At 37.7% G+C, this 26,999-nt stretch overlaps 2 protein-coding genes across 2 annotated transcripts in view; one reads left to right on the forward strand and one right to left on the reverse strand.

Annotated features, from left to right (window-relative positions):
* Nucleotides 1-15,214: 15,214 nt before the first annotated feature.
* LOC133654119 (G-protein coupled receptor 157-like) lies at nt 15,215-26,843 on the reverse strand. The gene is made up of 4 exons (XM_062054155.1): nt 26,276-26,843; nt 17,777-17,990; nt 17,508-17,702; nt 15,215-15,901 (listed from the first exon to the last, which is right to left on the reverse strand). Exons 1-4 carry the CDS (start codon nt 26,650-26,652, stop codon nt 15,692-15,694), a joined length of 996 nt encoding a protein of 331 aa, XP_061910139.1. The 5' UTR covers nt 26,653-26,843; the 3' UTR covers nt 15,215-15,691.
* The window catches only part of LOC133654120 (SPRY domain-containing SOCS box protein 1-like), a 74,270-nt gene continuing 73,559 nt past the window's right edge, over nt 26,289-26,999 (forward strand). The window contains exon 1 of the mRNA XM_062054159.1: nt 26,289-26,858. The gene's annotated coding sequence lies outside the window, so the exon portion shown is untranslated. The remainder of the gene's footprint in view (nt 26,859-26,999) is intronic.

A 26,999-nucleotide genomic window follows, 5' to 3' on the forward strand; every position in this document is an offset into this window, starting at 1 on the left:
GGTTCATGTATTTGATAGACTTAGACATTCCTACTTTTAACTTGTCAAATGTATCTGCCATCTTTTTTGTAGTTTTATTCCTTTTTTATTATCTTCATTATTTTCTGTATTGATCCTACACTATTATTGTGTTTTTTTTGTTACTTCTGATATGGCCTTGCCACGGTTTATTTGCTTATTTATTTATTTATTTTTTGTGTCTTTTTATTTTGTATTGTTTTACATCTGATCAACTTCTGTGACTTTCCTTTTCTTTTTTAAGTGTGAACGGTGGAGAGGTCCTCGAGAGGTGATCTTGGGATCACTTCCTGAGGAAACTTGATGCCGAGGAATGTTCATCCACTATGGTCTGGATAGCCTGTAGCTGATCCTGAGCCAGAGCGGGATGGATGGATATATATATATATATATATATATATATATATATATATATATATATATATATATATATATATATATATATATATATATATATATATATATACAATATCTGGGTATCTTTTCTAATACTGTTTATACTGTAAACCTTGAATTGTTAAAGTTTAAGTGCACCTCTCTCCTCAAGTGTGCATGTGAGTGGGTATGAGTGGATGTGCGATTGTATGAAGGTTTTGCGTGACCAAAGTATGACTGTTAAATGTGATTTTAACTGTGAAATTCAATACAAATATTTGCAAAAAAAAACACAAAAAAAACTTGTCAAATGTATTTTTTTTTACCATGAAAAAACAATTTTAAAAATATATATATAAACCATAGTATGGAAAAAGGTTCATGTATTTGATAGACTTAGACATTCCTACTTTTAACTTGTCAAATGTATTTTTTTTTACCATGAAAAAACAATTAAAAAATATATATATCTAAACCATAGCATTTCCAAAAGAGTATAGACACATTATTTTGCACACTCAATTATATTAGCAAAGTCAAATAAACCAAAGACAGAAGACTTTGCATCATTGATTTTATTTTTCACCCCAGGCTAAAAATGTTTGATCTGTAAAGAAAAAAAAATGTTGTAGCCTAGCCAAATACATTCCTTAAGCTTCCATAAATGTTTAACAATGGCAAGTATCAAGGTATTTTTCTGGCCCATAACAAGCAACTCTGTTCCTTGTTTCCAGTTCTGTTAATTTTCCACTGTCTAGAAAGGAAACAGATTGTGGTTCTTATAGGCACAATATCAATGCAAGATGTAAAACTAAGGTAATCGAAATAAGTGGAGGAATTACGCTTTAGTCTAGCAATAGTTGACTACAAGACTAATTAATCACATGACCTCTCACCTGTAGCCCTCCTTGCACTCGTCGCCGTTTTCTGTCCTGCAATCGGTCTTCTTCAGACCTTAGTGATTTAATGACAACATACATTCACTATGAAAACATTCATGTTGGTCTGTTGACCGTGAGTAAAACATTTTTTTTGTGATTTGTGATATTCAAAGCACTTACGGCATGGGGAAGTTCTGCAGGAGAGCGAGACACCACCATCTCCTCATTTGCAGCATGTTTTCCTTTGAAGAAGGAAATGCAGGAAGATGTTAATATCCATCCATCCATCCATTTTCTACCGCTTATTCCCTTCGGGGTCGCGAGGGGCGCTGGAGCCTATCTCAGCTACAATTGGGCGGAAGGCGGGGTACACCCTGGACAAGTCGCCACCTCATCGCAGAGATGTTAATATGTTGTAAAAAAAAATAACACCTTGTACACTAAGCATAATGTGTCACGATGTACACATACCTCTCTGAAATCACAATTGGCCCCCATTACAATGTACAGAGTGTACTGTAAGCCAAGAGGTACTGCTTAATATAATGTCAGGCGTATTCCCAAGGATACATTTTTTTCAATACAAATTAATGTGGTTTTAATGTAGCAAGCAAACATTTTGACAGACAACAGCAATGCTATAACATGCTGATTTGGTCTTACCATCAAAACAAACACGCCACAGTTGTTGGAGCACCCTTGCTTTGTTAGGCCCTGAGGTGTGAACAATGTATTTTAATAAAAGTATGGCAAGAAAATAGTAAAAAGTTAGCAAATGCTATTATGTAATGTCTCACCTGGACATCATTCACACCAAGCTCTCTCCAGGGGCCAGAAGAGAGGCTGTGAGCAACGTGTCTGTACAAATAATAAGCCAAATAAAAGTCACTCAACTTCAATCAACTTTTGATTGAAAAGCACGCATAAACGCTTGGAACAAAGCCTGAACTGAATAAGGAAAAGGTTGGAACTTCAAATCAAAAAGTTTTGGCTCTATTTTGCACATCATTCAAATGAGAAATGTGACATTTCACACTTGATTTTATTTTTCGGTTGTTGCTTTCTACACTAGTAAATGATGACAGTGAGCAGAGACCTCATGGAGACTTCCCTAGTCTCCACAAGTTTTCAGCACACACTGCATACTGGGGACAGAAACTCCAAGACAGCCAGGAACAACTGGTAAAGTTAACTATTGTGCCACTGCGGTTATCTATGAATGTCACTCATATAATCATACACGTATTAAGACTTTGTTTTCTTCCACTAGCTGTCTCATGTCTTGGAGAGATGAGAGTAGAACCAGTCTATTCAGGTTTTTAGGGCATCTCCTGGACAGTGGTAGTTCTGTTTTAAACCACTTGTCCTTTGTTTGTTTTAATTAATGGTTCTGTTTTTATTTGATCTAAAATATTCCATTCCATATTCCAACTATTTTGATTCCTTAAACAGATGGAAACAGAACTATTTATCTTTTTTGAGACGGGCAGTTCTGTTTAAGCCTGTTATGAAAACTTTTTGATTTGAAGTTCCAACCTCTTCCTTATTCAGTTCAAGCTTTGTTCCAAGCGTTTATGCGTGCTTTTCAATCAAAAGTTGATTGAAGTTGAGTGACTTTTATTTGGCTTATTATTTGTACAGACACGTTGCTCACAGCCTCTCTTCTGGCCCCTGGAGAGAACTTGGTGTGAATGATGTCCAGGTGAGACATTACATAATAGTATTTGCTAACTTTTTACTATTTTCTTGCCATACTTTTATTAAAATACATTGTTCACACCTCAGGGCCTAACAAAGCAAGGGTGCTCCAACAACTGTGGCATGTTTGTTTTGATGGTAAGACCAAATCAGCATGTTATAGCATTGCTGTTGTCTGTCAAAATGTTTGCTTGCTACATTAAAACCACATTCATTTGTATTGAAAAAAATGTATCCTTGGGAATACGCCTGACATTATATTAAGCAGTACCTCTTGGCTTACAGTACACTCTGTACATTGTAATGGGGGCCAATTGTGATTTCAGAGAGGTATGTGTACATCGTGACACATTATGCTTAGTGTACAAGGTGTTATTTTTTTTACAACATATTAACATCTCTGCGATGAGGTGGCGACTTGTCCAGGGTGTACCCCGCCTTCCGCCCAATTGTAGCTGAGATAGGCTCCAGCGCCCCTCGCGACCCCGAAGGGAATAAGCGGTAGAAAATGGATGGATGGATGGATATTAACATCTTCCTGCATTTCCTTCTTCAAAGGAAAACATGCTGCAAATTAGGAGATGGTGGTGTCTCGCTCTCCTGCAGAACTTCCCCATGCCGTAAGTGCTTTGAATATCACAAATCACAAAAAAAATGTTTTACTCACGGTCAACAGACCAACATGAATGTTTTCATAGTGAATGTATGTTGTCATTAAATCACTAAGGTCTGAAGAAGACCGATTGCAGGACAGAAAACGGCGACGAGTGCAAGGAGGGCTACAGGTGAGAGGTCATGTGATTAATTAGTCTTGTAGTCAACTATTGCTAGACTAAAGCGTAATTCCTCCACTTATTTCAATTACCTTAGTTTTACATCTTGCATTGATATTGTGCCTATAAGAACCACAATCTGTTTCCTTTCTAGACAGTGGAAAATTAACAGAACTGGAAACAAGGAACAGGGTTGCTTGTTATGGGCCAGAAAAATACCTTGATACTTGCCATTGTTAAACATTTATGGAAGCTTAAGGAATGTATTTGGCTAGGCTACAACATTTTTTTTTTCTTTACAGATCAAACATTTTTAACCTGGGGTGAAAAATAAAATCAATGATGCAAAGTATTCTGTCTTTGGTTTATTTGACTTAGCTAATATAATTGAGTGTGCAAAATAATATGTGTCTATACTCTTTTGGAAATGCTATGGTTTGTATATAATTATTATTCTTTTTTTTCATGGTAAATGCTATGGTTTATATATATATATATATATATATATATATATATATATATATATATATATATATATATATATATATATATATATATATATATATAAATATATATATATATATATATATTTTTTTTTCATGGTAAAAAAACACATTTGACAAGTTAAAAGTAGGAATGTCTAAGTCTATCAAATACATGAACCTTTTTCCATATTAAGTCATTGTGCTGTGCCGGATCTCCGCCACCAGATGGAGCCCGCGGGCTCAACGTTGAGCCCGCCCACATTGAGGGAAAATAAGCCCCTCCTCGATCTGCGGGCTGCAGCCAGGGGTTACTCCAAAATGTTGCATAGATTATGTTTTACGGATCATCTTCAAGTCGCTTTCTGACAGTCGCTTCCGGATGCGCCATTTTGTGGGCGGTCTTGTTTACGTGGCTCAGCTTCGGCAGTGTCTTCTCCCCGTTATCTTTGTTGTAGCGGTGTAGCGTGCAAGGACAGGAGTGGAAGAAGTGTCCAAAGTTGGAGCTAACTGTTTTAATGACATTCAGACTTTACTTAAATCAATAACGGAGCAGCATCTCCTCATCCGGAAACAACAACAATGGAAATGTGTACCGTGAAAAACCGTCCGACCGGAACTCTAATAACTAAAGTTCCTTGGGTGAAAAATGTAAACTCACTACTGTCATGATCACTGCTCCCCTCACCTCCCAGCGGGTGAACATGGGGATGGGTCAAATGCAGAGGATAATTTCACCACACCTAGTGTGTGTGTGACTATCATTGGGACTTTAACTTTAACTTTCTCCAGTTTCCCCCCACATGCATCTTGGGTTAATTGGAGACTCTAAATTGTCCTTAAGTCCTAATGTGTGTATAAATGTTTGTTTATATGTGACGTAATAGCAACCAGTATTAGTGAGAAATGTGAAGAAAAAAAGAAAAAATGAGTCTTGTCCTTCATTAGCCTAAATGACAAACTGATCACATCATACTGTTTGCACACTCTTCTTTTAGCTTTAATGAATTAAGAGGGCAGCAAGCCAACTGACAAAATCCCTTCATGAAATGTTTTTGCACGCTGAAGTGGCTTCAATGTCAGCCAAAACTCAAAAGTTGACACAATGGTTATGTTCCGAGGACGAGAAAAGAGACGTCAGCATAAACTGTCATGACTTCTCCATTTTAGCGGACGTACAACTGCAAATCTTTGTTGGGTATTCTTCATAAAACATGCCCCAATGTGACAACTGTTAAAGCATAGTTTGAGATGAAATGGATGGAGAACCAGCTGAGCAAACACAAACAAGTGAACATGTGGTCAAGGGGCACCAGGGTTCAGTGGGCTCAAAGCCCACGCTGGTATGCCTTCCGGCTGAAGCTAAATCGGGCTAACGGGACCAAAGGTTTACTAGGGTCAAAGGAGAAGTGAGGCCCACGATGGTCAAAAACAGACTGTGGGTACAAGGAGGAAGGATGACACGTGATGATCGATCATAACAGTATGACCACAGAGGATGTTCATCACCGTGACACGTCTAAAACCATGACGTTGCAACACAACGTTAGCAAAAGGGATTGCGAAATAAGGATCAAACTCATCAAGGGAATAATCATCTGGCTGGAATTTATTTGTGTTAGTGTCAGTGTGAAAAGGAACAAGCTATACTTTGTTATTAGACATTGTTTTTGCACGTGTAATGGCCATGTCTGATTTGTGTACACCTATTTATTTATTAAAATCAAAAAAATTGTATTGCAAAGACAATTATTTTCTACATTTTTATCTATTCCTATTTCATTATTACAGTGGTACTTTACCTTAAGAGTGTTTTGAGATAAGAGTTGTCTCTTGGCTACATGTGATGCTTTAAGTTGCAAGCAAACATTTGAGTTACAAGCAACCCCGCCATTAGTTGGTGTAGCAAATGTCATAGTGAAACTCGTAAGATCAGACCAACAGAGGTGGGACCAAGTCATTGCTTTGCAAGTCCCAAGTAAGTCTCAAGTCTTTGCCCTCAAGTTTCGAGTCAAGTCCCGAGTCAAGACAGGCAAGTCCTGAGTCAAGTCCAAAGTCAAGACTGGAAAGTCTCAAGTCAAGTCACAAGTCCTGCATTTTGAGTTTCGAGTCCTTTCAAGTCCTTTTAACCACAGACTAATATTTTTACACAGATTGTGTATGCTTTTAAACCGCTGTATTTATTTATTAAAACAAGTGCATTTGAAATAGCAGGAAAAAAATAGTACTGACATTGCAATTCATAATAGCACTATTAACCAGTCATTTTAATAGTTTAAACAATTTTAAACATTTAACTCATTCCTTTACAGAATAAACACATTTGCAAAAACAAGTGCAACTGTACTTATTTGTACAAAAGTGTTAACATTGTATTTCCATGGCATATTGCATTGTAACTAGTTCCACAGCAGTTTCTATTCTGTTCTTACCTTATCTCATTGATCTCATCTCATACTGTATGTGTGTTTATGTGTGCGTACACATGAAAAACATAACAAATACATGAACATAACAATGAACAGAGTTGTACTTTTTAGATGTCAGAGCCCTATGCAATATGTACACATATTCTTAATATAGTATACATTTTAACTGACCTTTATTTGACTATGTTTGTCTTTTTGTAGGTGGCTAAAATATGTTGTGCTGCTGACCGCCGTCTAACGTTATGTTACTGTGTGTGATACATTGACTAACGTAACATTATATGTAGGTACCTCATGCAACCCTGCTTAAAAAAATCACTTGACAAAAAGTATGAATAAGGTGGCAAACTGCAGTGGACGCAACATATTCCTGTGTTTGAAATGATGTTATAACCATAGACATCTTATAAGTACACGCAGTATTGGTTGCTGTGACGCGAGCAAATTGCATCTTGAAGTGGTGATGAGGAGCCAGCGAGCAGCCTAAACTGACAGTTGACAGGTAGAAAACAAAGATGCCGGGCTGGTGTTCAGCGTTTTCCTGCTCAAATGAGCGGACTGTTGAAAATAGGAATCGGGGGATTACTTTTCACAAGTAAGATTTAACATTAATGTACTATTGGTTGTATTTTATGAAAATAACATTACCACAGAGTTGAGAAGGAGCAAAGATCTTCAATATTTGTATGTGAAAATCACAAATAAATCTTCTGGGGGAGGATGACGCCCCTACAGGGGTTTGTTTTACAAACTTTCAGCCCCACCTAAAACAAAATTCACCAGCCGCCACTGATTATGATGCATTCTCATTTTAGGCAAAATATAAGACAATACTTTCTTAACAGTATAATTATAACCAGGAATAAGTCTTCAAGTAACAATATTCAAATACTAACATTGTTGGGTAAGACAGCATTTGGTTTTATTCTGAATCCAGTGAAACAGATTGGTGGTTTTAGCTGATATAAAGAGTTTCAGGTGTTTATATATGTTTAAGTATTTGGCAGACGCTTTTATCCAAAGCGACATACATAAAAAATACATATATAACAATCACTGTAAACATGATCATTTAAGGGAAGAATGTAATACAAAGTATCAATACAAAGTGTCAAGACAGAATAAACTCTCTGCTGCTGCAGCAACAGAGATACAGTCTATAAGATATATAGATATCTAATGTATTCATACATTGTTTATGTAGGATATACGCATGTATATATAACGTAATCATATTGTTTCTTCAACTTAAAAATAGCTGACCGTTTTTTTCCCCCTTCTCTGGGTTTATATTCCCAGTTTTGATCTCGGACGTCTGGTCACTTATAGCATATAAGAATATTATATTACTGTTAAGCAAACTATGAATAATAAAACATGTGTCCGTTATCATAGCTACACGTATGACAAAAAAGCGCGTGAAAATGAGTGGTATTCAGTGAGGTAAAATGAATTAAATGCGCTGACAGTTCATTGCTCCTGCCAAATGAATTGCACTGAGTGGAGCGGATCACCACTCCAAGATGGCGGCCCCGCGTCTCGTCTGCGCCAGTAAGCAGTAGCGCTCGATGCTGCGTCTACTTATAAGATGTCTATGGTTATGACGTTAGCAGTGAGTTTACAGCCTCACTGATTTAACTACACAGCAATTAAAAGTCATGTTACTTAGCCAATAAACGTTAGCTTGCATTCAAAACTTACCCTTCTTTGTGCAACTTCAAATGTCGAACGAAGTTGGAAGTTGTTGCGTCTCCGTCTGTAATATTCGAACTGCGTGATTTGCATACGGCAATTCGTTTTTTGTAGACCAAGTCGTAGTTTTTATACCCGAACGAAACCAACTTTGGTATAAATCTTTCTCACTGGGGCGTTGTTTCACAACTGTTTTTCATTAGTTGTCCTGCAATTTGATTGGCTGAATGCTGTGTGATGAAAACAATGTATATCTAATTTGATTGGCTGTTGTACTGAGAGCACACATGCTGATACGTAGCACACACGCTGATAGACAGACACGTACAAAATGAAAGCAACGAAGCGCTCCCAAATAACTTTTTAAGCTTTAGGTTTTGGGGAAAGTAGCAAGTCATGTCAAGTCAAAAGGCTCAAGTCCAAGTGAAGTCACAAGTCATTGATGTTAAAGTCTAAGTCGAGTTGCAAGTCTCTTTACATTTTGTCAAGTCGAGTCTAAAGTCATCAAATTCATGACTCGAGTCTGACTCGAGTCCAAGTCATGTGACTCGAGTCCACACCTCTGCAGACCAAACCATCTGATCTTACTCGCTAACATTAGCTTATAGCTAGAGATCGACACAGCTTTGTTTTCCAACCATGGGAAGGTACAAAGTAAGTGTGAGCGACAGGGCTGAGAATAACAAGCGGATGATATTCATTGAATTAAAGAAAGAAATCCTCAAAAATATGACTAATTGTGTAGTCGACTTGGCAAAGCAATTTGAGCGTATCACTGCTAGTCTGCACCACACTCGGACGTTAAAATAACATCTAATCGGCAGACATTTATCCATTAAAATATGGAAAAGCTGCTGATGGTGTGTTTGACGGAAAAGCAGCTGGAGGAAGATTCTGTAGAAGTCTACTTTCCAAGGTAAATGTTGTATGTTATTACATCATAAAAGTACTGTTGTTGTTTTCTTGTCATCTTTTTCATACAATATTTATTAGGGCTGCGAATCTTTGGGTGTCCCACGATTCGATTCAATATCGATTCTTGGGGTCACGATTTGATTCAAAATCGATTTTTTTCGATTCAACGCGATTCTCAATTAAAAAACGATATTTTCCCGATTCAAAACGATTCTCTATTCATTCAATACATAGGATTTCAGCAGGATCTACCCCAGTCTGCTAACATGCAAGCAGAGTAGTAGATTTTGGAAAAAGAGTTAGAGTTTGAGTTTATTTCGAACATGCAAGCATACAACATGATACATCACAATTTCCAGTTTCTCTTTTCAACATGTTCGAAAAGGAGTAGGAAGAAGCAGAGCTTATTTAATCCTACACCTTTTCTTTACGTAACAATTGCTGAAACTTTTTTATTCACTTCCTGTTCTCAATTTATTCACAATAAACTCCATAGGTAATCACAATAAAAATAAATAAATAAATAATAGTAAGAATTTAATAATAATAATTGGTGAAGAAAGTCATATTTAATATGATGAGATAAGTAAGATTACTTTAAGAATGAATGCATGGATGGATGAAATAAATTGAGAATGTTTGTCATGGTTCTTCTTCTTTGTACTTTGTAAACACTTTAAGTTTGAAGAGTTTCTTGAAGTGGATCATATTAGTACATTGTTTGATTGCTTTGCTTAATCCATTCCATAATTTAATTCCACATATTGATATACTGAAGGTCTTAAGTGTTGTACGTGCGTACAAATGTTTTAAATTACATTTTTCTCTAAGATTATATTTCTCCTCTTTTGTTGAGAAGAATTGTTGTATATTCTCGGGTAGCAGGTTGTAGTTTGCTTTGTGCATAATTTTAGCTGTTTGCAAATTCACTATGTCGTGGAATTTCAGTATCTTTGATTCAATAAATAAAGGATTTGTATGTTCTCTATATCCAACATTATGTATTATTCTAACTGATCTTTTTTGTAACACCGTTAATGAATGAAGTGTACTTTTGTAATTATTTCCCCATATTTCTACACAGTAGCTCAGATATGGTAACACTAGTGAGCAGTAGAGAATATGAAGTGATTTTTTGTCTAGAACATGTTTTGCTTTATTCATTATTGACGTGTTTCTTGCTACTTTATGTTGTATATTTTTTACGTGAGATTTCCAGTTCAATTTATCATCAATCATTATACCTAGAAATTTGGTTTCATTTACTCTTTCAATTTCTATTCCGTCTATTTGTATTTGTGTTTGACTTTCTCTTCTACTATTACTAAATAGCATTATTTTAGTTTTACTAAGATTCAACGATAGTCTGTTTTTGTCAAACCATCTTTTTAATTTGTTAATTTCTTCTGTTATTATTTGTATTATCTCCTGTGTGTTCTCTCCTGAACAAAACGCTGTTGTATCATCTGCAAATAATACTAACTTTAAATCTTTTGTAACTTTACAAATGTCATTTATATAGAGATTGAATAATTTAGGTCCTAATATTGATCCCTGAGGTACACCACAGGATATGTTTAGCGTTGTAGACATGTGTTCGCCTAGCTTCACGTATTGTTTCCTGTTCGTTAGATAACTTCTTATCCAGTTTAAGACTAACCCTCTGATGCCATATCGTTCTAGTTTTTTGATTAAAATATTGTGATTAATTGTGTCAAATGCTTTAGTTAGATCCATAAAAACTGCTGCTGCACATTTTTTACTATCTATTGCATTGGTAATTTCTTCTGTAATTTCAATTAAAGCCATTGAAGTTGAGACATTAGCTCTGTATCCATATTGGTTCTCTTCGAGTATTCTATTTTTATTTATGAAACTCTCTAATCTGTTATTAAACAGTTTTTCAATGATTTTAGAAAATTGTGGAAGTAAAGAAACAGGTCTATAATTTGTAAATTGATGTTTATCTCCAGTCTTATAAATTGGTGCAACTTTAGCTATTTTCATTTTGTTTGGGAATGTACCTGTTTGAAATGATAGATTACTAATATACATTAATGGTCCTGAGATCTCTTCTATAACCTTTTTTATCGTTTCCATATCAATTCCATTACAATCAGTTGAAGTCTTAGATTTACATTTTTTCACGATTGTAACTATTTCCTCCTGTGTCACATTACTGAGGAACATGGAGTTGGGATTTCGCTCTATGGTATCATTATAGTCCTCAATTGGAACTGGGTCTGGAATCCTTTCTTCCAATTTTGGTCCAATATTTACAAAATAATTATTGAAGCTTTCAACTACTTCCTTTATGTTGTCATTGTTTTTATTTCCGTCTAAAAAGTATTGAGGGTAGTCCCTCTTAGTTCCATTTTTAATAATGCTATTGAGGATGCCCCATGTTGCTCTCATATTATTTTTGTTCCTGTCCAATAATTCACTGTAATATTCTTTTCTACATGATCGTAGTATGTCTGTTAACTTGTTTTTATACTTTTTGTACTTAATTTCTGCCTCTATAGTTCTTTGTGCTATAAATTCTCTATATAGTGTATTCTTCTTACAAGCATTTTTTAATCCTTTTGTCATCCATGGTTGATTACTCTTTTTCTGTTTATTACTAAGTTGTATCCATGGACAATGTTTGTCATAAAGTATTATGAACTTGTTTAAGAAATGTTCATATGCTTCATCAACCTCTTTTTCATTGTACACATTGTCCCAATCTTGCTTTTGTAGCTCAATTTTGAAAGCAGTCATCCTCTTCTCTGTGCACAGTCTTCGAAATGTCCTTTTGTCTTCCATGTTTTTCTTGTAGTGTCCATCATATATTGTAAAAACTGGCAGATGATCACTAACGTCGGTTATAAGTAGACCACTTGTAGTGTTATTGTCAAACTCATTGGTAAAAATATTATCAATAAGCGTGGCACAGTGTCCTGTGATTCTACTTGGCTTTGTGATTTTTGGATATAAACTGATGCTGTACATTGTATCAATGAAGTCATCAATAGACTTTTGCTTGTTAGGGTTCAATAAGTCAATATTAAAGTCACCACATAAGAACATTATTATTTGACCATTATCCATGTAAGTAGCCTTGATCCATTCTTCAAATGTTTCTGTACTTGACTTAGGTGATCTATATATACAACTGATGAAAATGTTTTTGCTTTTTTCCTGACATATTTCAATGGTTATACATTCTAAGATATTATCTATAGCAAATGACATGTTTTTTACCACTTTGTAGTTCAGGATCTTCATCACGTACACAGCTACTCCTCCTCCATTTTTGTTGGTTCTGTTGATGTAGTTTAGTTCATATCCCTCCAGATCAAAATCTATTCCTTTTTTATCATCAATCCATGTTTCTGTGACAGCAATCACTTTGAATGGTTCGTTGATGTGTTCCAAAAAGTTCTTAATGTTGTTGTAGTTTGCATACAGGCTTCTGCTATTAAAATGAATAATTGACAATTTGTTATCGCATGTAATGTTGCTATTATATTGATCATCTGTATAATAAAAACAATTATTACTGATGTGGGAGAAAAAATTTGTATCTGGATCTATATCATTTTCCAAATCCTGGTTTTTGTAATCTTTGTTGCAGAAATTTTTTAGTTCCATATTTTCTTGTTCAACAATCTTTGATGTTGTTTCAATAATCTCAATAAGTGTAGGTGGATGCAATCCTGAATGTAGGTCCTCTTGTTTAGTCGTCCCTTGGAACATAGTAGTGTCGATGTTGAATTTGGGTGTTTGTTTTCTGTCAGAGTCCATTATCATCGTTGTTGTGGTAGCTGTGTAAACTTTAAAAATTGTCCAGGTCCTTGATGTCATGGACAACAATTACTCTTGCTTCTGGACCTCCATTCAGCTTGATGTAGATTTTACAGTTGGTGCTCCAAGTTCCCTGGATTTTTCCCTGCTTTCTCAAGTCGCGTGCTTTCTTGGCGATTCCAGCATTGCGTTTTGTGAGATGCTCATTCATGTACACATTTGTTCCCTTCAGCTTCTTTCCCTGTCTCAGCAATGCCATTTTAGATTTTCTGTTTACGAGTTTCACGAGCACGACTGGAGTGGCGTTGTTGTTTCTTCCGTTCAGTGGGATGCATGTTTCGATGGTATTAATGTCAATTTCAATTTCCTTTGATTGCAGAAAGTTGACCACTTGCTGTTCTGCTGAGATCATATCCATTTCATCTGGTTCACCTTCATTATTCACAGCTTTCGCATAGGATCTTGGTTTAATTCGGTGCCCAGTCACGATGATATCATTCATTCGTTTGTCCTGATCCATTTAATCTACGATATTACTCAACATGTTGTTGTCTTCTTGAAGGGTCTTCATTCGTTTGCCCATTTCAGTGGCTTCATTATTTCTTCTGTTGTTCTGAGATTGCAGATTTTCTATATTTTCCTGCAGACTTTTCACATCTTGTTGGTGTTCTGTTGTTACTTTTCTCAGATATTCTTTCAATTCTTTCATTTCTTTTTTCATTTCTTTAATTTCTTCTTTCATTTCTTTTTTAATTTCTTTCATTTCTTCTTTCATTTCTTCAAGTATTTGTAGTATCACTTCTTGATTCCCATCATGTCCTGTGTCCAACCTCAAATCTTGTTCCCAGTTGTGTTCTGTAACAGCTGACCCCGAAGGTTTCGGGATTTCAATCTTTCCTTTACCTTTTCGCATCGCGGCAGTCACTGACGTCACTGCCTCTTGCTTGTGTCTTAACGGCAGTTGCTTCTTTAGCGACTTGCGGCACTTTAACTTGTTTTTTCCAACAATTTCGTATCTTGCGCCGTTCAGAGATCAATTTGAGGTGTCAGCCTGTCAACTTATATCACTCTGCGACGTCGGGATCACTTTAAAACAGCTGTAAACTCGCCGTAGCTTTTGGTTGCTAGGCAACCGCTTTGAACTGCGGCAAGGCGCCTTTGGCTTGAGTCTAACGGCTCTCCCAACTCGCCTTCTTTCAGCGTATCAGAGCCTCTCAACTGACCAAAATCAGATTGAAGATGCCAGGGTACTCTCCTGGGGCTGTGATCGCAAATCAGTGGTCAAAATCTTCAGATTTAACAAAAAACTCCGGTAGCAAGAGCGGAGCCTTTCTCTTTTGCGTCCTTTCTCATTGACAGGAAGTGACGACACTTCTATAATATAAGCTTTTATAATTGTAAAGGACAATGTTTTATCAACTGATTGCAATAATGTAAATTTGTTTTAACTATTAAATGAACCAAAAATATGACTTATTTTATCTTTGTGAAAATATTGGACACAGTGTGTTGTCAAGCTTATGAGATGCGATGCAAGTGTAAGCCACTGTGACACTATTGTTCTTTTTTTTTAAATTTTTATAAATGTCTAATGATAATGTCAATGAGGGATTTTTAATCACTGCTATGTTGAAATTGTAACTAATATTGATAATATTCATTTTTGTTTCACTACTTTTGGTTTGTTCTGTGTCGTGTTTGTGTCTCCTCTCAATTGCTCTGTTTATTGCAGTTCTGAGTGTTGCTGGGTCGGGTTTGGTTTTGGAATTGGATTGCATTGTTATGGTATTGCTGTGTATTGTTTTGTTGGATTGATTAATTTAAAAAAATAAAAATTAAAAAATCGATTTTTTAAAAATGAGAATCGATTCTGAATCGCACGACGTGAGAATCGCGATTCGAATTCGAATCGATTTTTTCCCACACCCCTAATATTTATTACCTAAAAGTTGTTTCCTTTTTAAAAGGAATGTTAATGTTAAAATTGTACTGTTCAATTTATTTGATTTCAAAGAGATACAGTGATTTGAGATACAGGTGTTAAGAGTTAAGAGCTAAATCACAGAACCAAATAAGCTCGTGAATTCTCTTTTTGTTCCTTCTTTCTTTTATTTTCCTTCATTATAGCATAAACGTAATTCCATATTCCATAATGTACAGTATGTACATCTTCCGAGTATTTATACATATCAGTATGAGACAGGAAGCGTAAAAGTACAGTATACTGTTTTGCAAAACCATATTTTTTTTCAGGAGGCAGTGACCCTACTGCATATATTTTAGGCCTGGTGGGACTGGTGGGACTATCAATATTTAATGTTTGTCTTATCAGAAAATGTCCTCACATCCCATTTGGGACCAAAACATCATATGATGTATGGCTCTCATGGCTTCATTCAATAACAGTGAGAGTAAAGGCACCTAATAGCTATCCTATTCATTTCTATAACATGACGACACATACTGAAATATTTGAGTTTATTAAACATAAATAATATGACATGGAGTGTTTTCATTATTTTACAAATGCCACCACATTCTTTAAAGGTTACTGTGGTGTGCAGTGCATATGGTATTTCCATCATTTTCACAAGTCCGTCTTAATGTCCACTTTCTGTCCTCGTCAGCACAATCGAGCGTCACCTGTCAGTGGTTGTGGCGTCCTCTTTCTGGCCTGAGCTGTGTCGTCCCGGCAACAGCCCGTGAGAGGCATCCAGTGCCTGCTGGCTCTCTCCTTTGCCCTGACAGCAGCCGCAACAGAGTGTGGCGAGGAGGCGTGTCCGGACTGGAGCGGTGAACAACACAAACATGATGCAGTTGGCTGCTCCCTGTGATGTGTTGCCAATACCCTGCCAACAAACAACGTAACTTCATTTGCAATTAAAACATCCTAGCTTGAGTGTACATCCTTAGTTATTTTTGTCCTCATTCCTTTTTGAGTGCTATTTTTGTTATTATTATTATTATTATTACTAAGCCGATCATGACGCAGTTTGAGAATTACTGGTCCAGCCCCCCTACAACCCCGAAAAGGACAAGCGCTAGAAAATGGATGGATGGTCTAAATAATATACGTATTAAAGTGTACTGACGGACGTATTTGATTCGAGACACAGCATTAATGGTAAAAAATTAGATGGCTGAGGCTCATTTATTTGAGCAGTGATAATTAGGGACATCCTGATGTCTGGTCCCAATACGATTTTTAGGCCTCAGGTCCGATCCAATTTTGAGTCCCGATCCGATACATTGACAATATATTATATACAGTATTTTTCGGACTATAAGTCGCAGTTTTTTTCATAGTTTGGCCGGGGGTGCGACTTATACTCAGGAGCGACTTATGTGTGAAATGATTAACACATTACCGTAAAATATCAAAAAATATTATTCAGCTCATTCACATAAGAGACTAGACGTAAAAGATTTCATCGGATTTAGTGATTAGGAGCGTCAGATTGTTTGGTAAACGTATAGCATGTTCTATATGTTATAGTTATTTGAATGACTCTTACCATAATATGTTACGTTAACATACCAGGCACGTTCTCAGTTGGTTATTTATGAGTCATATAACGTACACTTATTCAGCCTGTTGTTCACTATTCTTTATTTATTTTAAATTGCCTTTCAAATGTCTATTCTTGGTGTAGGGTTTTATCAAATACATTTCCCCCAAAAATGTGACTTATACTCCAGTGCGACTTATATATGTTTTTTTCCTTCTTTATTATGCATTTTCAGCCAGTGCGACTTATACTCCGGAGCGACTTATACTACGAAAAATACGGTAACTGAAAATGCTTTTTCATTAAGTACAAATGTAAACACAATAACACATTTTTAAAAAGCTTAAGTTAATGTTCTTGGAATTTGCTAGTATTGTTGAAAATCAGATAATGTATTACATGTGTGGTGTTGACATTTCATACCATTTTTTTTTTTAAACAAAAACGGCTAGTGCACAATAACTAAAAAAAAAAAAAACTACTACTGGCTTCGATTTACATTTAGAGTTTTCCTGTATCCGGAGACTAACTGCCTAAGTTTTCAAACAATAAAAAAACCAACAAAAAAAAAGATGTATAAATGAGAGCAAGAACAATTTATATACTGATCCTATACTAGGTATTAATGGAATCGACATCTGGATCGATCACCCTTACTTTACATTGAAGCTTTAGCGGTTAGCTTCTTGTGTTGTCCTGCTCGGTGTGCAGCACGCTTAGCCATTCCTTTTCCTCTAGTCCACCAGTGATAATGTTACGTGGAAGAAATTTGGTCATAGAGATGTGGATTAGAATCCAAGAATAGGCTTTGTCATTTTTGTAAACGAGTCTGTCGTAAAAACAAAAATAGCCAACTCGGATTAGGAGTGGTAAACTGTGGTTAGGAGAGGACCCACTTATCATTTTCAATGTGTTTTTGTAGAATTAGTGACAGAATTTCACTCACATGTAGAGTCACCAGCACAGGGTTCTGTCCGGCCGGCGATCCAACCAGCAGCAGAATGAAGCGTATTGTGCTCCAAATCCGCAACACAATGAAGATAATAGGGATGAGTGTTAGCTTCGTGTCTGCCATGGAGGAGTAGGAGTGCGATGGCGTCCTGTTGGCCAAGAGTGGACGGTACTCAGAAAGGGCAGCATGCTGAGAAAAGAGAGCACAATATACAATAAATAAATGAAGGACTTTTACACTTGGGTTTCCGCTTTTGTCCTCACCGCTGTGTGGATGTGCCTCTTGATGAGGATGTAGAGGACCGGGAGGGTGAGGTAAGCCAGGAATTCCCAGATCTTCCCAGTCAGGAGCATCCACAGGACTCGGTCGGGACTGTGGATCCTGATCCAGCACCAGCCCACGGACACCTCCGAAGCATTGTAGCCAATCTTGTTGAGGCACACGGCTGCAACAGTGATGGCCAGGGGAACCCCCCAGCTAAACAATACAGGGTCGATTTAGACCGGGGGTGTACAAAGTGGGGCCCACAGATCATTTCCAACATCCCGCGGCTCATTTTAAAAATAATATTACCAAACCAAAAAAAATATTAAAATTGAAAAAAAACAGCAAACATATAATCGAAGAAGAAAATGTTGCAGTATTGACACTAATAACACAAAGCTGCCATGTCAGTATTTAATTTTATTTTTTTACATTAAAACTGTCATTGCCCAAAAAATTAAAACATATGATCGACAAATAGAACTGAAGTTAGATTTAAAGTAATAAAATAATAATTATTGATAGATGACTTATTTTGAAAACTTTTATGAGTCGTGGGGCCTTTTGAGAACTTCAGTCTGATTTTTTTTTTTAAATGTCAGTGTTCAAAAAATTATATGAATCAAAAGCAATGTTGTTATGAATTGTTTACCTATTTAAGGCTCCAAATACTTCACATCATATATTGCATTTTTAAAAATGTTTTGGGTGAAATACTGCATATTTTGTATTTTTGCAATAAAAAAACAATTTACTTGGGGGAAAAAAAGGGCAAAAAAAACAACTTTATGGTAAGAGATGTATTTGAAGTTGATCAATAGATATTTAAGTGTTGAAAATTATCCATCCCCATCCATTTTCTATCGCTTGTCCCTTTTTTTGGGGTCGCGGGGGGTGCTGGAGCCTATCTCAGCTGCAGTGTTGAAAATTATAATAAATATTAATATACAACCCTTTTTGGTCCCGGGACCTTTAACGATCACCAAAATTGAAGGGAGCCCTAATGGTTTTGAAAATTACAAATATCAAAATGGCCCCCACATGCCTTCATTTTTATTTTTTTATTTTTTTTTGTCCTGTCCAGCTTCTCAGGCAAATCATATAGTTGATGTAGATGCCCATTTCGGCTGTTCAGATTTACTTTACAAAAGAGAAGTGTAGGATACTTCTCTTGTTGCCTTATTTGTATTGGACTTTATTAAATGTATTTATCATTTGGTGCAGCCGGGCCGGAGCAGGAGGGGAAAAAAAAGGAAGTTGCCTTCATTTTTCAGTTAGCGGCCCTCAGTGAAAAAAGTTTGGACACACCTGTATTAGACTACGACATCATCACTTTTTCTAATATCTTGTTCCACTTTTAAATGCCGAGTGGCTTCAATACCCGTCCACATGTGACGCCATGTGACAGACCGAGGCTGCGTTGTTGTCGTCAAACTTCATACAAAAGGTTTCAAGCTGCCAAAGCCAAAAATATGTATTTTCATGTCAGAATGACAAATTGTTTCCAATAGCATCTTGCCGGCGAGCCAGCCTGTCTGTGCTCCGTGTACAAGCGGATAAACAGCTCTGTTGTAACACCCCAAATACAACGTGTCAGTATTCACAAAAGCCAAACTTATACTGCAGATGCTGCGGTGAAGAGCACGCGGGGCCGAACACATCGTAAACATAGTAGATTCATTGTTCGTCTCGACAACAACATGAAGATCCTTCTTGTTTATAAGTATATCATCTTTGTGCAAACTGCAATGAACACATGACATGAAGTACGCTTTGTGAATAGCATACAGCAGTAGGGCAATGATTCCCAGCCACAGTGCCGTGGACATTAGTGTGCCATGATGAAATTATCTCGGAAAAATATTATTTATTTCAGAAAAATAATGTATCTTTGTTCATCAATCTATGCAAGTAAAATTTGGTGGCGCAAGATTTTTCCAACACAGTATTACCTCAATTTATAAGCTTAAATGGTTTTGTGATGGAACTCTTGACTCATAATACTTAATTGAGATCAATTTAATTGGTGCTTCCCCCGACCCAACAGTTACATTTTAAAATGCAACATGCTCTTTAAAAAGAAAAACAAACATTTAATTAATATTGTACGAAAACAATACAATAGAATGTACTACGAACAACTACAGTAGTTTTATGAAGTACTATAATAATAATGTACAGCATTTACCTTGGAAAATTGACTTCTATAGTATCTCCTTCCAGCTGCTTTTCTGTCAAATACACCATCAGCAGCTTTTTCATGTTTTCTTGGATAAATGTCCACCCTTTAGATATAATTTCAACATTCTTGGCTTGCTTCAATATGGTGCAAACTAGCAGCGATAGGCTCGAATTGCTTCACCAAGTTGGCGACACGCTCAAACATGTTTTTGATGATTTACTTCATTAATTTAACAAATATCATCCACTTCTTCTTCGCAGTACTGTCCTTCACACTCACTTTCTTCCTTCCCATGGATGAAAAAACTAAATTATGTCAATCTTCAGCTAAAACCAGATGTTTTGGGCGGATGTTACAGGGTTCACTGTCACATTTTCTACACCAACTAATGGCGGGGATGCTTGTAACTCAAATTTTTGCTTGCAACTCAAAGCATAACAATTAGCCGAGAGACAACTCTTATCTGAAAACACTTTTACTGTAAGTTGAGGTATCACTGTGTGTCTTTGCTCAATAAAGCTGTTGTGGTTAATTCAATAAAAGTACAATAGAGGTGCCAACTAAATACTATGTAATGTTGAATATTTGTATTATATTGTTATTAATGTTTACATTTGTGATGTCGTTCTACTCTTGTTAGTTGTTTACATGCATTTGGACATTGCCAACTACTGGACTGGTATGCACATTTCAATTTGCAAATTTCATGAACAGGTGTGCAGCCTCACATGGGTATTTTTCTCACTCGTTTTTCTTATTTTGTAACTCAAAAACTATCGGTGCATATTATTTTCACCCAACATAATTACTTAATGCACAATATAGATAATACTGTACTGTAATGCAGGGCGTCCAAACTTTTTCCATCAAGGGCCGCATGCTGGGAAATTAGGGAAAACGCAAGGGCCACTTTGATACATTTTGTACATTTAAGATGCTAAAACCAATGCAATGAACATCAGAATATAATAATATTTTGAGCTTTGTTCTTTTATTTTTGTTTAGCTTGAACATGGGAACAGAATCACACAATACATCACATGTTCAGTTTCACATTTCAGCATGTCAAGAAAGGAGAAGGGGGAGGCTGATCTTTTTTAATCCTACACCTTCTCCACTTCACAGCTATTACTAACACTTTCGTTCACTTCCCAGATAAATATATACATAATATATCACATACATATATACATACGTAAATAAATAATAATATGTAACTTCACGTGAATAAAAAGTACAATCATAATAATGATACTAATTAGGGTTGTCAAAAGATTAACTATTTTGTCTGTAATTAACTAATAATTAATCTCCATTTTACTCAGATACAGGTAAATATAGTTTTTTTTTTGTTTTTTTTAAATCTTCAATAAGTGCACACTTGACGGTGTTTAATACTATCAACATGGGACTGCTTTTTTAAACAGCTCAACACGATGAACACAAACCCTCTTTTACAAACACAAATACTCTTTCATTACCACTTCTGATACAGGCTCACTTTGAGTTAGCTTAGTGGGTTAGCTTCACGATTGACGTCACTTTTGGAAATTTGAAAAGTTAATATCTCAAAAATGAAAGCATAACAATGAATAACTTTTACTGCACAAATCAGCACAAATGAATGATAGTTTTCGCCCTAAAAAAAAAAACGACACTGCTTGTTCTGGTCCGATAATATCCATCCATCCATCCATCCATTTTCTACCGATTGTACCTTTCGGGGTCGCGGGGGGCGCTGGAGCCTATCTCAGCTGCATTCGGACGGAAGGCGGGGTACACCCTGGACAAGTCTCCACCTCATCACAGGGCCAACACATATAGACAGACAACATTCACACCCTAGGCACTATTTAGTATCGCCAATCAACCTATCCCTAGGTGCATTTGATTGATTGATTGATTGAAACTTGTATTAGTAGATTGCACAGTACAGTACATATTCCGTACAATTGACCACTAAATGGTAACACCCGAATAAGTTTTTCAACTTGTTTAAGTTGGGGTCCATGTAAATCAATTAATGGTAGTAAATCAATTCATGGCATGTCTTTGTTAAAGTTAAAGTTAAAGTTAAAGTTAAAGTTAAAGTACCAATGATAGTCACACAAACACACCCACACTAAGTGTGGTAAAATTTGTCCTCTGCATTTGACCCATCCCCTTGTTCACCCTCTGGGAGGTGAGGGGAGCAGTGAGCAGCAGCGTTGGCCACGCCCGGGAATCATTTTTGGTGATTTAACCGCCAATTCCAACCTTTGATGCTGAGTGCCAAGCAGGGAGGTAATGGGTTTCATTTTTATAGTCTTTGGTATGACTCGGTCGGGGATTGAACTCACAACCTGCTGATCTCAGGGCGGACACTCTAACCACAAGGCCATTGAGTAGGTGGGTGGAGGTGGGAGGAAGCCGCACTACCCGGAGGGAACCCACGCAGTCACGGGGAGAACATGCAAACTCCACACAGAACGATCCAGAGCCCAGGATTGCGGACGGCGTGGCCCGGTTGGGAGAGTGGCCGTGCCAGCAACCTGAGGGTTCCTGGTACGATCCCCACCTTCTACCAACCTCGTCACGTCCGTTGTGTCCTTGAGCAAGACACTTCACCCTTGCTCCACATGCAAGGAATCACTCACAGTACATGTCATTGGATTGGATTTTGCATCTTTTGACTGACACTGTAATACTTAAACAATATGCTTATCAGTATGACCACTGCGTAGAACATAAAGCTGTTTTTTCTTATATCATGTGCCGTTGAGAATGGGTATATTTAACCCAATAAATTGTTAAGCATGATAAGTGGACATTTGTTTAAAGTCTATTTGGGGTCTATTGGGGCGGCGTGGCTCAGATGGTAGAGCATCCGGCCAGAAACATCCGCCATCAGTGTGTGAATGTGTGTGTGAATGGGTGAATGTGTAAATAGTGCTTTGAGTACCTTGAAGGTAGAAAAGCGCTATATTACTCATTTACCATTTATCGAACCCAGGACCTTCGTATTGTGAGGCACACGCACTAACCCCCTAAATTGAGAGCGCTCCACCCAAACAAGGCCACCAGCCTTGATAATATCCCCTCCAGACTCCTCAGGGACTCTGCCACCACCATTGCCCCGATCATCACGCACATAATAAACCTCTCAATAACACAAGGCTAGGTACCAAAAGATTTCAAAATAGCAAGAGTAACTTCCCTCTTTAAAAAAGGAAGCAAATTAGAACCTAGCAACTACCGACCTGTTTTTATTCTCAGTTCCATTTCGAAAGTAATGGAAAAAATTGTTTATGAACAGGTCGATAGTTACCTTGCCACTAATAAACTCATGTACAAATTCCAGTCCGGCTTCAGAACGAACCACTCCACTGACACATGCCTTCTCTATCTGACCGACCACATCAAACATGAGGTGGACGCGGGCAAATACTGCGGCATGGTCATGCTGGACCTTCAGAAGGCCTTTGACACCGTTAACCACATTGTACTGTTAGATAAGCTCAGAGCAATCGGATTTGATAAAACCTCATCGAGCTGGATGATATCTTACTTGGAGGGGAGGAAACAGGTGGTACAGGGGAACGGCACCGTGTCCCCCCTAGGGTTGGGTATCGAGTATCGAGTATCGATTGGAACCGGGACTAACTTTCCGATTCTCCCGGAATCGTTCAAAAGTTTAAATTTCGATTCCTAGTTTCGATACCCAGTCCGCCGACCGGAAGAAGAAGCCGCTGAACACCAACGAAGAAGCGCCCACCGCCGGAAGTGTTAGCATAGCCGAGCGAGTCAGTCAAGCTCAAGCATGGATAGCGGGCGTCAGCGGTCGAAAGTGTGGCTTTACTTTACAAAAAAAATGAAATAACCGCGAAATAACAGAGCTCAATGTCCATCAAGAAACGAGTGGAGAGAGAGCTGCAGATGTACCAGGACGTTCCACCGATACTTATGTCTGACGACCCTGCTGCATGGTGGTGGAACCAACAAAAGACTTATCCTTTGCTGTCAGATCTCGCTTTCTCCTATTTATGCGTTCAAGCTTCTTCCACACCCAGCGAAAGTGTATTTTCCACAGCAGGAGACACTATCTGTCCAGAACGCTCACGCGTCCTGCCTGAGAAGGCGGATATGGTCATTTTCCTAAACAAGAACTGTCTCTGATTTTATACTGTACCTGCTGCTAATCTGGACTGGTTTTTGCAAGTTGTTTCTTATTGTTTATTTGCTTTTCTGCACCAGGCTAGCCCATCAGTGGGAGCACGGTAACATTTTTAAGTACCTGCAGCATCATACACTTGTGTGTGTAAATGTGTTTTCATGAGGTTTCCTGCAGCATCATACACTTATGTGTAAAGGTGTTTTCATGAGGTTTCCTGCAGCATCATACACTTATGTGTAAAGGTGTTTTCATGAGGTTTCCTGCAGCATCATACACTTATGTATAAATATGTTTTCATGAGGTTTTCAAAAATAAAGCTCTCTTGGGGAAAGTGTACCCCTGGGAAAATGTATTCATAATTTATAATATTTATATTCAAGTTCATAGATTTGATATTTATATTCTAGTTGAAAACAGCCCTGTGAGGAATTTATAGTAAAGTTCATAAAAAGTTAATAGAATTAAAATTGATGGAGAATGTCAGACTATTTCATTCAGAAAGACTGTAGGTTAGCTAGCTCATTCAAAACATCCTAAACTTTTTTTGACCTTGCCTCTTAAAAGAATTGGAACCGAGAATCGGAACCGAGAATCGCCAGGAATAGGAATCGAAACAAAGAATCGGAATCGGAATCGTTCGAATTCAAATGATACCCAACCCTAGTCCCCCCCCCCCTCTCAGTAAGCTGTGGAGTCCCCCAAGGCAGTATATTAGGGCCTTTACTGTTATTAATATACATAAACGACATGTCATCAGCATGCGACTGTTTTTTTTTGCGGATGACTCGGCCCTGCTGGTATTCGGCAAGGAAAAGTCACATGTGGAGAAAATCCTCAGTGCTGAACTCTGTAGAATTTGCACCTGGCTCGCTGACAACAAGCTATCCATACACATGGGTAAAACGGAATCCATCCTATTTGGGTCCCACATCAACCTTAAGAAAGTCAATGACTTCACTATAAAAGTGGGTGACATTGTTATCACCAGGAAAGATGAGGTCACCTACCTAGGTTCCATTCTAGAGGCTAATCTTTCCTGTGATAAAATGGCAACCAAGGTATTCAAAAAGGTCAACCAACGAACGAGATTTCTCTATAGAATCTCCTCTCTAGTCAACAAAAGTACCTTGAAGATTCTAGCGGGAACTCTCATTCAACCCTTTTTCGATTACGCATGCACCACCTGGTACCCTAGCACCTCCAAAACCCTCAAATCTAGACTCCAAACATCCCAGAACAAGCTAGTCAGATTACCTCTAGACCTCCACCCCAGATCACACCTCACTCCTACCCACTTCTTCAAAGTGGGCTGGCTCAGGGTGGAGGACAGAGTAAAACAACTTGCACTGAACCTAGTCTATAAAATCCGCTACACCTCCCTGATACCGAAGTACATGTCAAACTACTTCCTTAACGTAAATGACCGCCATAACCACAACACCAGGGGGATCTCCACTAACCACGTTAAACCCAGATTCCGATCTAACAAAGGTCTTAACTCATTCTCTTTCTATGCCACATCAATGTGGAATGCACTCCCAACAGGTGTAAAAGAAAGGGCATCTCTATCCTCCTTCAAAACCGCACTAAAAGAACACCTCCAGGCAACTTCAACCCTAAACTAACACCCTCCCTTCCACATCATACAATATGATAATATAATAAGCAAATGTAGACACGTTTTCTTATACTTTCTGATCTCTCTCTCTCTGTGTCCACTATCTGCTGTACATATCCTACCAAGTCAGTCCTACACTGTTCCAATGTCCATTTCTCTGATGATGCAATTGTTGATGACTGAAGTGTTGATACCAACCAAACCTACCCCCCCCCCCCATATCCCACACCCCGGATTGTAAATAATGTAAATAATTCATTATATATACTCTGATGATTATATTGTGTGATGACTGTATTATGAAAATAGTATATATCTGTATCATGAATCAATTTAAGTGGACCCCGACTTAAACAAGTTGAAAAACTTATTCAAGTGTTACCATTTAGTGGTCAATTGTACGGAATATGTACTTCACTGTGCAACCTACTAATAAAAGTTTCAATCAATCAATCAATTCCACCGTGCTGCCTGGTCCGATAACATGTCATTTCCTATCTGGCAACACATTTTTTTAAAGAGACAGTAGCACTATTTTCACTTACCTGATCAGGTGGAAGAGCAGTACCATGTTGTCGGCAGCCCTTTGATTGGACTTCACGATGAACACGTACAAGTAAACAGCAATGGCCACTGTCCAGAAAAAGGAGCTAGTATTGGCGAAGGTGGATATCGCTCCTTGGGCAACACAGTCCGGCGAGTCGGAGCCGAACACTCTCCACACTCCGTAGGCGTACGAGACCGCAGAGAGCCAGTCGGCCACTGAGAGGAAAAGCAGCAGTTTTCTCGGAGTGCTCCTTAAATCTGGCAAACTAATATAAGTGAAGATGATGAGCGACGAGCCCAGAAAGGACAGCGCGCACGACGACAACACCACCACCTGCTCGGATAAGTACACCACTGTCTCGTTGTGTTCTGCCATCTTTTTCCCCCCGCCTAACTACACTCCACGCATGTTCGCTAAAAAAAAAAAAATAGCTAAACTTTCATGGCGGTTTTCACAACTAGGTGAAATGTGTCGGCGTTACTACAAGAAAGTGAAGTAAATGTCTGTGTGTTTTTAAAGGCACCTTCTGGCTCACTGCTTCCTCCTCCTCTTCCTCCTGGAGCTGAGGTCACAGTCAGCTGGTAAGTGGGGACATATAAGGCTATTTTGGGAGGCAGGATTTAACATGGTAACTAATAATCCCAAAACGTGTTTACTCTCCAGCTCCAGGCCATGTAAGAACAGCAGTCTTATTTAACTAGTTAAATTCTAGGTGAGTTTTC

Source organism: Entelurus aequoreus, linkage group LG07, assembly GCF_033978785.1.
Source record: "Entelurus aequoreus isolate RoL-2023_Sb linkage group LG07, RoL_Eaeq_v1.1, whole genome shotgun sequence".
NCBI classification, from domain to species: Eukaryota; Metazoa; Chordata; class Actinopteri; order Syngnathiformes; family Syngnathidae; genus Entelurus; species Entelurus aequoreus.

Bases quoted from the DNA above. Each gene is read 5' to 3' on its own strand.
- LOC133654119 (XM_062054155.1), bottom strand. From the start codon at position 26,652: ATGGCAGAACACAACGAGACAGTGGTGTACTTATCCGAGCAGGTGGTG. The intron at 17,991-26,275 runs GTAAGTGAAAAT...TGTATTGTTTAG, and splicing joins CTGCTCTTCCACCTGATCAG to CTGGGGGGTTCCCCTGGCCA. The intron at 15,902-17,507 runs GTGAGTGAAATT...GTTTGTTGGCAG, and splicing joins CTGTGCTGGTGACTCTACAT to GGTATTGGCAACACATCACA.